Below are 16,222 nucleotides of genomic sequence, written 5' to 3' on the forward strand. Positions count from 1 at the left end.
GGTATTTGTCACTGTGCAGCGAAATGTGCCGCATTTTACCCATCTGTGGTAGTGAACACACACCCTGAGCAGTGGGCAGTCAACTCCAGCGCCCGGGGAGAAGAGAGGGTGGAAGGTCTTGCTTAAGGGCCCAACAGTGGCAGCTTGCCGAGCCCGGGTATCGAACCCACAACCCTGTCATCAACAGCCCAAAGCTCTAACCGTCCCCTAAATCACTTCAAAGACAATGACCATATTCACCATTAGTGTTAGACACAGACGGAATTTGCAGTGAACCCACACACACACACACACACAGAACACACACACACACTAGTGAACAACTTCATCACATGTTGATTTGATCGATCACTGCCTGACATAAAAGATTAAAAACAGCCACAATGAAACCCACATGACAGGCAGTGATAACACTTCCCTCCCTCAGGCAGCCATCGTAGCTTTGGCCTAAGGATTTGCTCCCTCCCCAATTTTACTCCAGCAAGGACCCTCATTAGGTAGCTGGATTCCACCTGATAAGGGCTAGTGACAGGACTACCTGTGGAGGCAGAGCCAGGGAGAGAGAGAGATGCACACACAAATACTACGACAAAGGGCTCACACCTAATGAGCTCTCTGATTTTAAAATTATTATGATGTTAAAATGATCCAGAATTCATTGTTATATTTACCTATTTAATGTTGAAATGGTCAAATCGAATCCTTAGGATCTTCAGAGTAAATGGCCACCCAGCCCGACCTGCTGGAAGATTGCCCACTGAGGTCAATCAGCGTCAGACCAGCTGCCACGTACCAGTCTGACCAGCAGGCCCCCCACCCACCACCACCCATACCAGACCAGCGGCTCACCCTCCTACCACTGCCACCGTCTTCTTATGTTATTTCTTTTCTTTCTGTCTTTTACTAATTACTGATGGTGTAAAGCTGCTTTGTGACGACAACAGTTATAAAAAGGTACACAAATAAATTTGACTTGACTTGGATTGACTCGACAGGCTTATTCAAGGTTAATCCTTGGTCAATATTTTATGTCAATGTTCTAGACTATACTGCTTTATAAACATCCAACAATCAGCCATAACATTAATACCACCTGTCTAATATTGAGTAGATCCTCTTTGTGCCGCCACAACAGATCTGACCATTCTAGACATGGACTCCATAAGAGCTCTGCAGGTATCCTGTGGTACTCATCTGAATTTCATCTAATATGTAATACAAATGACCCTGTACAACAGACTATTATAATTATTATTACTGGTATTATTATTATTATTAAGAGGGGGTGATTATGTATGCAAAAATGGGGGAAGAAAACCATTACAGCAGAGGTCTTCAAAACCTTGAATCCAGTCTTCAGTCCTGGACTTGTAATCTTTGCTAGTTGTGACTCTACGTGGCCAATCAATTACATTAACTGTCCCCTTAACTTGCAGCGAGGACCAAATCCAGGACTGGAAACTGGACTAAGGTCCAGATCTGAAGACCTGGGCTCTACAGGAACGAACCCCTCCAATATGCTCTAACCTGTGGAGTGATTTCAGCAGCTAGAGGCTTTAAGGACGTTCCTTCCTGAATTAAAAATAGTGATGAGAAATAACTTCATTTACTGCAAAGTTACACAAACAACTGACCCCTCACTCCCTTTCAGCTCGCCTCTGCATTCAAGCCTCAACAGTATAGTTCTGTTAGTGTCCGACAATAGCGCCCTTGTCTTCTTTGTATTGATGCCTTCTGGACCTCGCCTCATTGATTTCACTGAGGTCCAACTGGTACTGCAGCCGTAGCCTGACAGCTGACACGGCTGAACGCCTGCACGTCTCGGCTTATTGATCCACACATTCCAGGTAAGCAGATACTAGCTTGACTTTCTGAACATGTGTTTTGAGCTGTCTCAGCTGTATGGAGTTGAGTTAGCATGATGTCATCACGTGATGATGTGTTTGGAGGTAAGGCTGCAATAGTAATGACTAATGAACCCACTGTGGGCCAGCGCTGGACTGAGAATAGGCTTTATCAGGGCGTCCACATGAACAGCACAGCTCAGCTTAAACTCACCAGCTGTCTGTGAAGTATTGGAGTTACAGTCATGTAAAGATTATGCAGGGCTGTCAAAGGTGTTGTACCAGGAGTGAATAAAGGTTCAGGTCCTCTGTTATGTTGTTTAGCACATTACAGTAGTTTTCTTCTGTAATCGACTTCTCAGAAATGTGCTATGTGAACCCCGTTACTGACGCACACAGAGAGCGAACCGCATCCCTGAGGAGGAGGATGCTCAGACTTTTAAACACCAATGTCCTGCGAATACCTTGTTTCTCCTTACTGTATTGAACATTACAGTTACTGATGGAGATAAAGTCAGTACTCTACATCTGCGCATCTGGGTCCACCTGCACTCTCACATCAAAGTGCTTTGTTTGGCTACAATTTACACCGATCAGCCATAACATTAAAACAACCTGCCTGATATTGTGTAGCCCCCCCTCCCGCCACCACAACAGCTCTGACCAGTTAAAGCGTGACACCAAACCAGACAGCCAGCATTAGGTTTTCCATTTTTCAGTCATTTCTGCTGCTGTAGAGGAGAACATGGCCTAGCCTTCACTCATCATGAGCATCAACCAGCCTTGGGTGTCCACTGCTCGTTCACCTTGGAGCACGTTTGGTAGGTTTTGACCACTGCATACCAGGAACACCCCTCAAGACCTGCTTGCTGATGTTCTGGAGATGTTCTGACCCAGTCATCGTCTAGAACATCACAGTTTGGTTCTTGTCTCAGATGTGCGTTTTTCCTGCCTGCTTCATCACCTTCAACACCTGACTGTTCACTCACTGTCTAATAGGATCATCCCAGCTTTTGACTGAAGCCACTGTAAAGAAAAGTCGTTCATGTAACAGTTATAATGTTTTGGCTGATCTGTGTAACTCTGGAGTCTGGCTGAAGACTGCGCTACAAAAGCAGAGTTTAACTAATGAACCCTAATGAACAGGAGGTGATCCTGTTCATTAGGTAACTGTAACTGGTATTTGATGGCATCCTGTATGACAATGTGCTGTATTTGTAAATCTCACAGTGAGGTTTGTGTAGCCTGGTTATAGGAAACGACATCTGTCAGGGAGGAGGATGACCCACAGAGAGGGCTTGAGAGCCAACTCTACCCACTTTACCCTGGGTGGGACACCATTTCGGATTCTCGGAGGCTCCATCCATTACTTCCGGGTTCCGAGAGCATACTGGAGAGATAGGCTGCTGAAACTGAAGGCCTGTGGCCTAAACACCCTCACTACGTAAGACTTCAGCTCAGAACATAAAGGTGCGTTAAACCATCGTTAAAGATCCGTTACAACTGATCTGACTGGCGCTCTCTGTCAGGTATGTGCCGTGGAATCTGCACGAGCCCGAGAAGGGAGTGTATCACTTCTGTGAACAGCTGGATCTGGAGTAAGTACTGTCTCTCAGCATGTGTGAGAATCAGTGAGGTCAAGGCCATGTCAAGGCCGTGGTCACAGTATACTGTATATCGGGAGGGACATTAGTCAGGGTCTCCCCAATATACTGATCATAAATCATAAATGAAAATGTTCAGCTCTCTAACTGATGAGTGGTGCAGTGTTAGGATCCGTCAGTGCTCCTGTCTGTAGTTGACGGGGGCTTATTACTGTAACACTGTACTCCAGCACCATACCGACAATCCACCTCAGCAAAGTCTTGGTAGCGGGAAACGTCTCTGACTTCCAGGAAAAGAGAATGATAATGTAGAGTCAGGACAGCGCTTGTACTGCACGCTGGAACCGTATGTATGAAGTATGAAGAACCGTATAAAGCTTTAAAGACGTCAGTGTAACACCAAACCAGCCAGCCAGCATTAACGATTCCAGTAAAGGTTCTGTACCAGTCTGAAGGTGATTCACACTCAGAGCAGTTCTGTACAGGACTGAAAGTGGTTCTTCTGTGGCGATGAGCGGAGCAGAGCGTTATATACACTGCTGCAGCAACTCTGCCTCTCCAACATGGAAACTTTACTGGAAGAGGAAAATCATTCTTCATCTTCAACATTAAAGTTATAAGACTAATAAGATGAAGGTGTAGGTTCAGTTGAATGGTATGTTTAGTTCATGGCTATAGTCTTGGTTCATATGATAAGTGGTTGATGACCCTGAAGCTTTTTGGTGACATTTATTGTTTGTGCAGTCTCCCGTTATCACGGCTATATTTGGGTTTGACCCTGACTGCTTTCACTACCGCTCTTTTAGATTCATCTGTCTGATATTAAACTCAGCTCCTCAGACTTTTTTTTTATCTCAAACTCTTTAAACAACAATATACACAGAAACTAACCATCAAAAACTCAAAAGTCCCTTCACCCAACCAGACCACCCTCAGTTTTCCTTCACGGTGTGAAAGTGCACGGTTTTCTTGAGTACACAGCGCTGGTTGGGCCCACTGATGTATAAGAGCTCCACCACTGATGCCGAACACTGTGTAACTATAAAGAGATTTTGGGAAACCAGACATTTAAAAGACATCTCACAGAATTCCTAAAAAATCCTGAAGACCTTGATTCCTCTACGCTGTATTGTTCTAACTCTATTCATCTGTTTACAGGGCGTACATTCGTCTCGCAGCAGATTTAGACCTCTGGGTGATTCTTCGTCCAGGACCGTACATATGTGCTGAATGGGACTTAGGAGGTCTCCCCAGGTTGGCACATTTACTCTCTAACAGGCTGCCAGATTAAAGTGACAGTATATGTCCAAATGTTTGTGGACACCCCTTTTAATGAATGCATTTAACTACTTTAATCTGCACTCATTGCTGACACAGAATAGGACTCTCTGGAGCAGATCAACATCATGACCCTATTAGCACCATGCTGTGTAAAGCCAGGCGTGGGCTAGAGGGGTATAAAGCCCCCCAGCATTGAGGAGCTGTGGAGCAGTGGAAGAACTGTGTTCTCTGGAATGATGGTGGAGGAGCTCCATCCAGTACTTTTGGGATGAGTTGAGGAGTTGGAATGATGAGGTGTGATGGTGATCATAAAACAACATCCTGACCTTGCTAACGCTCTTCTCACTGAATGCAATCAAATCCTCAAGGCAATGCTCCTGCTCCATAATCCAGTAGAAAGTCTTCTTCTCTGGACAGTAGAGACAGTTAATCCAACAGAAGCAGGCTCTACTGTCTTTTCAGAAGACACAGTGAAGGAGTAGAGGAACAGTTGAGGCTGAGTGCAGTGGGTGCGTTAGTATAATTAGCCAGCTGCAGTAGGTTGGTCTGTAGTAGGTTGGTCTGCAGTAGGTTGGTCTGCAGTAGTTTGGTCTGCAGTAGGTTGGTCTGCAGTAGTTTGGTCTGCAGTAGTTTGGTCTGCAGTAGGTTGGTCTGTAGTAGATTGGTCTGCAGTAGGTTGGTCTGCAGTAGGTTGGTCTGCAGTAGGTTGGTCTGTAGTAGATTGGTCTGCAGTAGTTTGGTCTGCAGTAGGTTGGTCTGTAGTAGATTGGTCTGCAGTAGGTTGGTCTGCAGTAGGTTGGTCTGCAGTAGTTTGGTCTGTAGTAGGTTGGTCTGGAGTAGGTTGGTCTGCAGTAGGTTGGTCTGTAGTAGATTGGTCTGCAGTAGTTTGGTCTGCAGTAGGTTGGTCTGCAGTAGTTTGGTCTGCAGTAGGTTGGTCTGCAGTAGGTTGGTCTGCAGTAGTTTGGTCTGTAGTAGGTTAGTCTGCAGTAGGTTGGTCTGCAGTAGGTTGGTCTGCAGTAGTTTGGTCTGTAGTAGGTTAGTCTGCAGTGGGTTGGTCTGCAGTAGTTTGGTCTGCAGTAGGTTGGTCTGGAGTAGGTTGGTCTGTAGTAGATTGGTCTGCAGTAGGTTGGTCTGCAGTAAGTTGGTCTGCAGTAGGTTGGTCTGCAGTAAGTTGGTCTGCAGTAGGTTGGTCTGCAGTAGGTTGGTCTGTTGGGATCACCTACAGAATGTGAACAGCTCATACACTCACAGCAGGCAGTCTGTCTCTACAGTTGGCTGCTAAGGGACAAAAATATGAAACTGAGGACAACCTACTCCGGGTTCACAGCGGCAGTAAACTCCTACTTTGATCATCTCATAGCAAGAGTTGCACCTCTTCAGGTAACAGCTTCTTCATCAGCCCCTTAATATTCTCTCAGTATTGTGATGTTCTGTTGCTGAGTGTTTTTCCCTCTCCTCTTCTCTGCAGTTTAAAAGAGGTGGCCCTATCATTGCAGTGCAAGTGGAGAACGAGTACGGCTCATATGCAAAAGATGAGCATTACCTGACCTTCATCAAAGAGGTTGGGCGGAGCTTGTATTTGTTGTTTGTAATTTTGCACAGGATCTGATGAATCGTTGTGTTGGAGTGCACACTGACAGACGTTGGTCTAGTATAGACGTATTTGCCACTATTAAAAAGTATTTGTAGCAGTTACAGCACTGGGCTGTTAATAACAGGGTTGTGGGTTCGATACCTGGGCTTGGCAAGCTGCCACTGCTGGGCCCTTGAGCAAGACCCTTCACCCTCTCTGATCTATGTGTGCTCAATGCCACTGTGTGTGTTTGCGTACTAGTGTGTGTGTGTGTGTGTGTGTGTGTGTGTGTGGTCAGAAGAGCTGAAAACGCTTCACACTGCGTCACACTGCACTGCACTGCAGGAACATCATTCCTACATTCAGACATGTCCGTGGGACAGTGTGGGGATGTTTTTCTGGCCTCAGGACCTCGTTCAAAAGGCCCAGAGATGCTACTGGCTGAACCCTGACCAGTCTGAATGCTGCTCTGTTACTTAACGAGAATTACAGGAGCAGTACAGGAAGCACACGGCCGACGGCTGCAGCAGAACCTCAGTGCACAAATTTATAGGAGGTTTAATCGATCAGTGCTGAAGAAAACAGTTCACTTCACTGGAACCTTCACTGGAGGTCATTATTTACCCTTTAAATAAGACAACATCTCACCATTCTGACCATCTGTCCGTCTGCAGAGTTTCAGACCCGACCCCTAGTTCCCTTACATCACAGTTTCGGGATCTGATGAATTTGCTATCACTGGAAGAACCATAAACTCTGATCTGTATCAGAGACGTCTTCAAGTAGACAGTCTGTTCATCCCCCACCCAGCTGAGGAGCACAGTAAGGTCCTGCAGTCAGACAGTGATCCAAATCAGGGGGAAGTCCACATTTTACTGAGAGGAAACGTAGCTATCCCTAGAACATTTTACAGGCTGTGCACACGACTGTATTCCAGGCTAAACTCAGCTTTCTGTCTGGTAAAGATTCTCTTGTTTAATTGTACATTAGAGAAGGAGAGGCAGCGTATGCATTAACAGATCAGGTCAGGAAGCGGTCAGTTATGACCTCTTACAGCTCTGTCTGCTGGTGACCTGCACACAGTGGGCTGCTCTACATTGTCTTTCTCCAGGCTCTAGAGTCCAGAGGAATCACAGAACTTCTGCTGACGTGTGATAATCGAGAGGGCTTGAACTGTGGAGGTGTGAAGGGAGGTAAACAACAACAGCACAGGCAATCCTTCCTGTCTTCCACGATCACAGTCCTGCCATTAGTCCAGACTCACACTCAGACTAACACTCAGACTTACACTCAGACTAACACTCAGACTCACTCAGACTCACACTCAGACTCACTCAGACTAACACCCAGACTCTCTCAGACTAACACTCAGACTAACACTCAGACTCACTCAGACTAACACTCAGACTTACACTCAGACTCACTCTCCTCATCTGTTCTTTTCACAGTTCTACAAACCATCAACCTTCAGAAACTGTCATATGGAGCCGTGCAGCACTTGGCTGATTTGCAGGTGCAGCAGCTGATTTCTCTGTTTGTAGCCTGAATGTCTGCCGTGTGAAAGTAGTGTCCTAACTAATGGAGTATTTGTGCTGGCAGGGAAGCTTTGTGTAAACGAAACATCTAACTCTACGTTACAGAATAATAATTCAGGTGTTATTATTAGAAGCTGGGTGTTTAGGTTGTGAGTTAGTGTTTTTTGTGTGGCCAAACCACTGATATCCTCCATATTTCTGACAGAGAGTAAGTCATCAGCATGTTTGCTGTGTATAACTTTAACTATAGCATTAACTATATGAATGAATCTCTATTAAATGAATTGAAAACAGGGCCTGCAACAGTGACGCAGTTTAACAGATATTTTCCTGCCCAGTCTGTAAGTAACCATTTATGCTACAGCCCCAGAAGCCATTGCTGGTGATGGAGTACTGGTGTGGCTGGTTTGATGTCTGGGGGGAGCCTCATCATGTGTTCTGTGCTCAAGGTAAGATACTAATGCAGTAAAACACAGAAATAGATAAATAGATAGATAGACAACAGACAGTGGCTTAATTATGATTGCATTCTTATAATTATTAGGTAATTATTGTGGAAATAATTGACTAAGTGTTTTTGTAAATGTGGTAAAGGAAAACACACTTTAACAGTTCTTCTGCTTCAGACATGATTGCAGTGCTAAAGGAACTTCTCGAGCATGGTGTCTCCATCAATCTGTACATGTTCCATGGAGGAACCAGCTTCGGCTTCATGAACGGTGCCACTGACCTCACCTCTTACAAACCACAGATCAACAGCTATGGTATGGAGGATTCTTACTTCTCAGTGAACTCTCCGCTCCTTAGACTGTGTAGCGCAGGGGTTAAAGGTCTGTGTAAGTGGCTGGAAGATCTCCAGACTAACAGGGCAGTGACGGGCGCAGGCCTACAGGCCAACACAGCTATGTGGAAAGTAGGGGTGTGGAGAACATCCCCAGATCCCAGGACTGGACTTCACACACAGAAATAACAATCTGAGCAATCCGTTTGAGACGCCCTTGAAACTAAAATAATAACAAAAACAAATAAACAACAGAAATGTTTTGAGCATTGAAACTTTAAATAAAAATGAAAAGGAATGATTGAATATTGATTGAATATTCTGCACTTTCTGTTTCTAGATAAACATTCAGATTTAAATTCATTTAAAGGCCGTTTAAACATTCCTTTGAAAGTTTTCGTTTTTACTGAAACATGGGTTCAGATGATTCTCCATGACCAGGGTGCGTCACAGCACAGGGTGGACAGTACGGTACAACAGTCAGTCTCTCTCACTGCGGAGGCCGTCAGGACTGGGGTAAAAGGTTGAAAATTATTCAAACTAATTAGAGAGTTTTTGTGTTTTTTAGATTATGATGCTCCGTTATCTGAAAGCGGGGACTACACCATCAAATACCATCTCCTGAGGGACCTGTTGAGGGGCCTTCAAAGTAAGCTGCTGCACAGAATTCTCCTTCTAAGCTGCATAGGTGACCACTGAGCATTATAAAGGCTCATAAATGGTTATAAATGTTTATAAAGGGTTATGAATCTCTCTCCTCAGATGAAGAGTTGCCACGCCTTCCTGCAGTCCAGAACAAGCAGGTGTATGAACCAGTTGTCCTTTCTCAGCACATTTCCTTGTGGGAAAGTCTTCAATGTGCAGAAAAGGTTAGTAAGGATAAAATATCATTTTATATATTTTTATTTCTTAATTTAGTTTTGTTTTATTGTTTTTATTCCTGTTTTGATTTTTATTGTTATGATCTGGTGTCGACCTGGGGATGGGTTCCTCTTTTGAGTCTTGGTTCCTCTCGAGGTTTCTTCCTCTCGACCTGAGGGAGTTTTTCCTCATCACTAGCTTCAAAAGAGACTCGGACCTGGATCTTTGTAAAGTGGCTTTGTGACAACACTGGTTGTGAAAAGTCTACAGAAATCCATTTGAATTAAACTGAATTAAATATTCTGTAAATATAAATCCATGCTTTCACCTGTAGCTTTGGATCAGGCTGCAGGATCTCACATCTCTCACTGACTTCATGTCATACCTGCTAACACTCTCTTCTTAGAGTTCTACCACCCAGTTCTACCACCCAGTTCTACCACCCAGTTCTACCACCCAGCCAAAGTAACCGAGGCAAACCCTCCAAAGCATCCATCATCCATCAGTCAAAACTTGTTCAATATATTATGTTATATTATTATATTATAATTATGTATATATCACAGCAGTTCAACAGTAGATGGTTTGGTAACTTTTATCAATAATTAATAAATAGTTCTGATCAGAGGAGGACAGGTTGGGTCCCCCTTGTGAGTCTTGGTTCCTCAAAGGGTTTCTTCCTCCAGCTCTGAGGGAGGTTCTCCTCATCACTGTGGCCGTTGGCTGCTCACTGGGGGTCTCCGATTTTTCATGTCTTCTTATGTTATTTCTTTTTTTCTGTCTTTTACTAATAACTGATGGTGTAAAGCTGCTTTGTGATGACAACAGTCGTAAAAAGCTACACAAATAAATTAGATTTGACTTGATTTAATATGAATATGCATACTAGGAGACTGGATATGGCGAGTGGCAGCGGCCATAAAAGCCTCATGTGGCAGAATGTGTTTCTGAACAGGACTACACTGGTCAGAAATGCTGAGTTTTGTAATAACCAGTAGGTAATGTGGCCTGGAGGATAATAATATTATACAGTAGTGTGTGCGTTTGTTTTTCAGCCATTCAGGTCAGATGACCCAGTGAACATGGAGAACTTACCAGTCAACCATAACAGTGGTCAGTCATACGGGTATACCCTTTATGAGACCACCATTTACAGCGGTGGAGCCCTGAATTCCAGAAACCATGTTCGGGACAGAGCTCTAGTAAGTATACATTACTACAGGTTATAGCCTCATGAGGTATGCATTATGTCAGTCAGTCTCAGCACTTACATGACATTCAGATTTTGAAAGAAAAAAAAGGAAGAAATGATGAACTGAGGAAATCTGTCTGTTTGATGTTGGTGTAATGGCGTCTGATTTGCAGGTGTTTGTTGACAAACACTTCATTGGTGTTTTGGACTACAGGATGCAGGAACTTGTAGTGCCCCATAGTGAGGTAAGCAACTTAGGATAAATGTTTCTGGCAATATAATCTTTAAAAAATAAGATGAACATAAAAATTAACATAATAGAATAAATAGAATACACAAATGTTAACCTCCTGAGACCCAGACTTTTGCTTTCTGTGCATTTTTTTATTTTCTCCTAGCTGTTCGGGATTAGTCGGCCCTAACAAGAATAATAATTAAACTTAATCTTTGTACAGGAAGCCATTTTTTGCAAAGCATTAGGTATCATGGTGCAGAGAAGCAGAAATGTAATGTCCCCATATTAAGTGATGATAGATTTAGTATATATAGCACTTACATGATATTCAAAGTTATTCTCAAGATATTCTACAGTCCTTCTGCAGACTAACTGCATTAGGATTTAAAACACGTGCTTTATGTTTGATCAGCTATTCTACTGAATTCAGTTCAGCTTAATTGTCATTATACTAATACAGGGTTGTACAGTACAACCGAACACTGCTAGGCTGAGTCTCTGGTGCAGTAAAAGGGCATAGGTGCAGGGCATACAATAATGCAGGACAATAAACAATAAGTACAAAAACTCCAAAAATATACAAATACAGATATGTGCATGTGAGATATAGAGACTGGGGTTACTTACTTAAATATGACTACAAATACAATCCTTGCATGGTTTAATGATTGAATAGAATTGTTGTGTGGATTTTGATGGTAATCTGTGATTCAACCTGCCAGGCCCTAGATGAATTAGTGGGGGATAATCCACAGTCATTTATTACATGTAGAATTATTACATAATAAAGATGAATAAAGTATAATAAAGTACATATCTTACAGTTCCAAATGTAGAAACACAATCTTATGCAAATGTAAATTAAGAGATGTTGACCTTCAGTCTCATCAGTATTTTGCACAAAGAGCTCTCTTCATTACCCCGAGCATTACTTCCTATCTGTGCTCAGAGGGAGAGAACCCTGGGTCTGCTCGTGGAGAACTGTGGGAGAGTTAACTACGGTCCTGCTCTGGATAACCAGCGGAAAGGTGTAGTGAAGTAACCTTGTCTAATGTCATTCCAGTTCCATCCATGAGTTCATTTTCATGCAGCACAGTTATGAACACAAGCAAAACAAAAACAATCAAAACCATATCAATAATTCAGTAAAATCGTTAAAATCGTTATTTATTGATAAATGTGTTCACACAGGTCTAGTTGGAGATATCACTCTCAACCATACCCCACTGAAGAAGTTCACCATGTTCTCTCTGGACTTGGCCCCCAGCTTTATCAACAGGTTGGTTGGGCTGAGTATGATTTTTACAGGGAAATGAAGCTCTCCTTTCATATTTCCTATATCTCCTTTCCCAATATATTTCCAATTTATGTTTTATTTTTAAGAACATGTGTGTCCATTTGGGTGCCCATGGTTTGCACATTAGCCCTGATCTCATGGAAAAAATGTTTTGTATTTACCACAAATATCTGTGCTTCAACCACTTGTAAAGTTTGTAAAATATTTGACCCAGTCTGTGATTTACAGCCCATGATTTACCCAGTCTGTGATTTACAGCTCATGATTTACCCAGTCTGTGATTTACCCAGTTTGTAAATTACCCAGAGTGTCTTTGTGTTTATTGGTCAGTCTCTCTCAGTGATTCACCCAGGTGTTCTAAGTTGAACTTAGTAGGGGGTCCAAACTTTTGCAAATGCCAGAATTACAGTATTGCATTACTATATTACTATATACATTAATAACAAAATGTTACATGCTGGCAAAGATACAACCCAACACTGCATAATGCAATTATATATATATATATATGTGTGTGTGTGTGTGTGTGTGTGTGTGTATGTGTGTGTGTATATATATCAGCTATAACATTAATACCACCTGTCTAGTACCCCTTGTGCTGCTTCATCACCTTCATCACCTTCAAGACCTGATTGTTCACTCACTGACTAACAGATCCACCCCCTGACAGACAGGAGACACTGTAGATGAAGATCAGCAGTGTTCTTCACTTCAGCTGGCAGTGGTGCTAATGTTCTGGCTGATTGGTGTGTGTATATGTACTTCAGATTTACATCAGTGTGCCTCAGCTGTGTGAAGTACTCTGGTGTTCACCAGTCTGGTTACACAGACAGTAAACCCCTCTCCTTTATGAAGAACGGGTCATTTCTGTCTGATAGGCTGCAGTCGCTGAGATGGAGGTCTACAGGTCAGCCCCCCCTCTACCCTGCATTCTTCAGAGGTAGTTTGATGGTGGAAGGTCAGCCCAGAGATACCTTTATCACACTGCCGGTGAGTTCAAAGGTCACATCCAAGTCCTCTTTGTGTTTTAGCTTTGAAACCCTTCAGGAGGAGTGACTTTAAGCCTGTGGGCCGGTCATTTATATTTTGGGGTTTGTTTATAGGGGGACACGTGTGAATAAAGACACTATTAGGGGCCGTGTGTGTGTGCTTCTGAGACTTGTGAGGTTTTCCAGTCATGTTTTCCAGCCGTTCCACAGGCTGAGATCACACACAGGTCATGATGTCTGGTCCTGAAGGGCTGGTGTCCAGCACTGCTTGGTCCACTAAACTTGGTAAAATCACCAAACTGCCGTTCTCTGACCCAGTGCTGACGACCAGTGTCCTAAATATTACCCTTTCAGAGCTTGACCGAAGCAGGACATTAAAAACTGCCTGTCGTGTGTTTTACCAGGGGTGGCTGAAAGGGGTCGTCATTGTGAATGGGGAAAATCTCGGACGCCACTGGTCTGTAGGTCCTCAGAATACCCTCTACCTCCCTGGTCCATGGTTGAAGAGTGGAGATAACCAGGTGAAGAGAAATGACTCTATTTCTTATGTATTTATATTCTTCACAGAGCATGACTGTTATGAAATGCATATTTCTGAAGTCCTTCTGAAGTCTGTTCATTCGTGTAGGTGATTGTTTTTGAGGAGCACAGAGCGGGGAGCCAAATCCAGTTTGAGGAGAACCCACAACACGGCAAGATAACCGATGTCTCCAGACAACCCTTCTGCACTCTCCTCTAAAACGCCGAATTATTTTGACTCTACAAATCATCTTAGAATCCAGACGGGCGTCTGCAGGGGTGGAGTTCTGCTGTTCCAGACTGTTAGCTGCTGTTTGAGGAGAGTCTGTGATTCGTGTACAGGTTAAAAATCCTCATGCAACCCACACAATCCACACAAACTACCCACTGCGTTGCATTAGTGTCTTAACTCAACAGCCACTGACCTCAGCGATGAGTGTGTGTGTGTGTGTGTGTGTGTATGTGTGTGTGTGTGTGAGTGTGACATGCATAACTAACATCTCACAAATGTTTTGGGTTATACTGAATGCTACAAAATAAATAAATAAATAAATAAACCCTGTATATCAGGTTTATTGTGTAAATCTGTAAAACTCTGCGCCTGGCTTGTACCTGAAGAATCCGCCGACTCCTCAAAAGACGTGAACATGGATTTATCTCTGCTCAAACATTTCTTTAAAAACGTACCGTATCTCATAGCATGTAGGGTGACTCGGGGGAAGGAGCTCCTCAGGGTAAGATGCCCCTCCTCTAACCTCAACACGTCTACATTTACAGCACATTCAATAACTGTGGTGTCATTCACTCTGAATATTCATTTTTAAGGACAGTTCAGTGTTTATTTAATTGTGATGCGAGGCTTTTTGATCTTGCTGGAGATGAGGTCATCAAATAAATGTCAAATGCAACTGCTGTTTTGCATAACAATAATATTGGATATAAGATAAGATAATCCTTTATTAGTCCCACAGTGGGGAAATTCACAGTGTCACAGACTCAGATGCAAAACGTAGATAAATTATCAAGGGGGGTGATGGGGGGGGGGGGGGGGGTAAAGAATGTATTGTGTTGTAAGACAGGATTTTAATTTTAATTTATTCCCAAAATAATTATATATTATAATCCTAGTGCATGTTGATCTCATGCACAGATATGGTAGAACTCTCCAGTAGTTGTACACTGTCTACACTGTTGTGTTTCTGCAGCACCTGCTCCTCCTGTAATGTTTAACTCCAGCGTAAGGAATATAAGTAGACCATATTATAAAATAAATAAAACAGAAATTCATATAAAAGGAATGCAAAATACTGTGTAACAGGAGCAGTGTGTAGATCTCCAGAAGTCCAGACTGTCTCCATCTGCTCCTCTGCAGTTATCAGCCTCCTCTCACCCTGTTCTTCAATGATCAGGACCCCACAGGACTGACCAGCACAGAGCAGACCGTAGTATTTTTGGGTGGAGGGTCATTCTCAGAACTGCAGTGACCCTGACTGACCTGGTGGTGGCGAGTGTGTTAGCAGTGTGTGTTGTGCTGGTGGTACGAGCGGATCAGACGCAGCAGTGCTGCTGGAGTGTTTAAACACTGTGTCTGTCTGTCCACTCACTGTCCACTCACTGTCCACTCCTATTAATAGACACTCATACCTAGCTGGTCCAGCTTGTAGATGTACAGTCAGAGACTAAAGCTCTGATCTGCTGCTGCACAGTTTGTGCTGGTCATCCTCTAGACATTAGTGCCCACAGGATGCTGCCCACAGGATGCTGCCCACAGGACCCCGCCCACAGGACACTGCCCACAGGATGCTGCTGGCTGGATATTTCTGGCTGGTGGACTACTCTCAGTCCAGCAGGTACGCTGTGCTCCTGTGGTGTCCTGACCGTTGAAGAGCAGGATGAAGGGAGGCTAACAGAGTCTGCAGAGAGACAGATGGAACAGTCTGTGGAGCTGTAGAACTGCACAGTGCTGCTGTACAGTCCCTAAATAACAAGTGGTGGTTTTAATGAAGTGGCTGGTCAGTGTATAGTATACAGATGAGCAGTGACTAAAGGCCAAAGCTGTGCAGAGTGTACAGACATATGGATGAGGTAGTTAGAGTAGTTAAATAGTACTGGTACTGGTACTAATACCAGTACTGGTACTACAGTATTTAGTATTCAAGGATTCAAGGAGACTTTATTGTCATTCACATCACATGCGGTACCTGGGGTGGAACGAAATTAAGATCTCAAGGTAATATAATAATAATAATAATAATAATAATAATAATAATAATAATAAATATCTCTCTCTCTCTGTACATATATATATATATAAACTTAAAATATAAGTAGGAAATTAGATCAATTAAAAAGTCACTAATCACAATCACAGACTAATCACAATATCAGACAGTACAGCAATGCAAATTAATATAATCATGAATAATAATTAATAAACGATGGTACAGATGGTATTGATCTAGTTTCCAGGAGACGTCACCTGCGATATTTGCACACGTGCTTGCTAAACGT

The 16,222-nt window shown here is 43.2% G+C and overlaps 1 protein-coding gene across 3 annotated transcripts; it reads left to right on the forward strand.

Moving 5' to 3' along the window:
• The first annotated feature begins 1,769 nt into the window (after positions 1-1,769).
• On the forward strand, positions 1,770-14,263 carry glb1l2 (galactosidase beta 1 like 2). 3 transcript variants are annotated; one of them, XM_072694889.1, is made up of 19 exons: positions 1,770-1,847; positions 3,075-3,288; positions 3,374-3,442; positions 4,607-4,702; positions 6,001-6,109; positions 6,198-6,290; positions 7,414-7,495; positions 7,751-7,815; positions 8,202-8,286; positions 8,464-8,601; positions 9,187-9,267; positions 9,381-9,487; positions 10,535-10,681; positions 10,845-10,916; positions 11,856-11,934; positions 12,098-12,185; positions 13,082-13,193; positions 13,597-13,713; positions 13,821-14,263. In XM_072694889.1, exons 2-19 carry the CDS (start codon positions 3,125-3,127, stop codon positions 13,929-13,931), a joined length of 1,815 nt encoding a protein of 604 aa, XP_072550990.1. In that variant the 5' UTR covers positions 1,770-1,847; positions 3,075-3,124; the 3' UTR covers positions 13,932-14,263. The 3 variants fall into 3 exon arrangements, with proteins under 3 accessions (XP_072550990.1, XP_072550991.1, XP_072550992.1); XM_072694890.1 differs by having other exon boundaries at positions 1,788-1,847; positions 3,089-3,288; XM_072694891.1 differs by lacking the exons at positions 1,770-1,847; positions 3,374-3,442 and having other exon boundaries at positions 3,218-3,314.
• Positions 14,264-16,222: the final 1,959 nt, after the last annotated feature.

The sequence above is a fragment of the Salminus brasiliensis genome, chromosome 13 (assembly GCF_030463535.1).
Source record: "Salminus brasiliensis chromosome 13, fSalBra1.hap2, whole genome shotgun sequence".
NCBI lineage: Eukaryota > Metazoa > Chordata > Actinopteri > Characiformes > Bryconidae > Salminus > Salminus brasiliensis.